The sequence below is a fragment of the Vollenhovia emeryi genome, unplaced genomic scaffold (genome assembly GCF_000949405.1).
Source record: "Vollenhovia emeryi isolate VEMERY1.0 unplaced genomic scaffold, V.emery_V1.0 DF942542.1, whole genome shotgun sequence".
Taxonomy (NCBI): Eukaryota; Metazoa; Arthropoda; class Insecta; order Hymenoptera; family Formicidae; genus Vollenhovia; species Vollenhovia emeryi.
This window is the reverse complement of record NW_011963824.1, coordinates 2,068-3,700: the sequence shown is the minus strand read 5'-3', so window position 1 is coordinate 3,700 and position 1,633 is coordinate 2,068. Positions and strand designations below refer to the sequence as shown.

The following is a 1,633-nucleotide window of genomic DNA, read 5'->3' as shown; positions in this document are numbered from 1 at the left end:
ACTGTGCGACGTCGATATGCTCCTCTTCGTGGAACGCGGTGTACGCGGTGGTCTGAGTCAGTGCTCCTACAGATACGCGCGAGCTAACAATAAGTATCTTGCGTCGTACGATCCGTTACAACCGTCGACGTATCTCATGTACTACGACGTAAATAATCTGTACGGATGGGCTATGTGTGAATCATTGTCGTACGCGCAGTTTCAATGGGTCGATGACGTCAACGCGGAAAGTCTAGACATTTGGCTGTGACCGCAGATTTCGATATCGGTTACATTCTTGAGGTGGACCTTATGTATCCGCGCGAACTTCACGACGCCCACGCGGATCTTCCGTTCTGCCCGTTGCGCGCCCCACCTCCCGGCAAGGTCACCGAGAAGCTTTTAGCGACGCTTCACGATAAGTCGCGCTACGTCATACACTATCGCATTTTGCAGCAATGTGTACGTCATGGGTTGCGTATACTTAAGATTCATCGCGTTTTACGATTCGCGCAATCGCCGTGGCTGCGCGGATACATCGAATTGAATACGAGGTTTAGAACCCGTGCAAACAACGAATTCGAGAGAACTATGTACAAGCTTATGAACAACGCGGTGTACGGGAAGACCATGGGATTTGGGACCACTGGAAAACGTGCGCGAGCACGTTGACGTGCGTCTTGTGACGCGTTGGGATGGAAGGTATGGAGCGGAAGCGCTAATTGCTAGGCCGAATTTTCACAGTAGAAGCGTTTTCTCCGAAGATCTGATGGCCGTCGAGTTACGGAAACTCGAGGTGATGCTCAACAAACCGATATACGTTGGCATGTCCATCCTGGAGATAGCGAAAACGCGATTGTACGAGTTTCACTACGAATACATGGTATCGTTATATCGCGGTGTTTGTAACATAATGTACACGGACACGGACAGTCTGATCTATTTTGTCGTATGCGACGACATTTACGAGGATATGAAACGCTCCATCGAAAGATTCGACACGAGCGACTACGCCGAGAACAACGCGTACGGTATGCCGCGCACGAACAAGAGCGTTCCGGGTCTGATGAAGGATGAGAATCGTGGCGCGATTATAGTAGAATTCGTAGGGTTGAGAGCCAAGATGTATGCCGCGAGGGTGCTCGGACAGAGCGACACGAAAAAGGTGAAGGGTGTAAAGAGAAACGTAGTCGAGAGAACGATAACGTTCGACGATTTCACGCGAACGTTGCGCGATATGACGGAGTAATCGAGATCGCAATTCTGTGTGCGTTCGCGACTGCACGAGGTGTATACCGTGTCCGAAACGAAACTCGTTCTCAGTCTTCACGACGACAAGCGATACGTCGTGCCCGCATCGTGCGACACGTTGCCGTGGGGACATTACAGGGTGCAGCAACAAGAATAATACTACATGTAAATACCTTTATTGTATAATGATAATAAAGTGTTACAATATTTCTGTGTTGTGTATCCACGAATTGTGCGACTTATCCATTCCTAGCCACTTTACGTACGCCTCGTTGCCTTTTCTACGTAGAACCTTCTCCACCAGATAAATGTCGGGATTGGCGACTCGTGACAATTCGTGCTCGTAGAAACCTCCAGCTACTGGTTGTCCACGATAATCTTTCAGTAGATACGTCACAGGATT

The 1,633-nt window shown here is 49.2% G+C and overlaps 1 protein-coding gene across 1 annotated transcript; it reads left to right on the top strand.

Moving 5' to 3' along the window:
* The first annotated feature begins 748 nt into the window (after positions 1-748).
* Positions 749-1,228, top strand: LOC105568451. Its single transcript, XM_012024151.1, has one exon. The coding sequence runs from the start codon at positions 749-751 to the stop codon at positions 1,226-1,228; it is 480 nt and encodes a 159-aa protein (XP_011879541.1).
* The last annotated feature ends 405 nt before the right edge of the window (positions 1,229-1,633 follow it).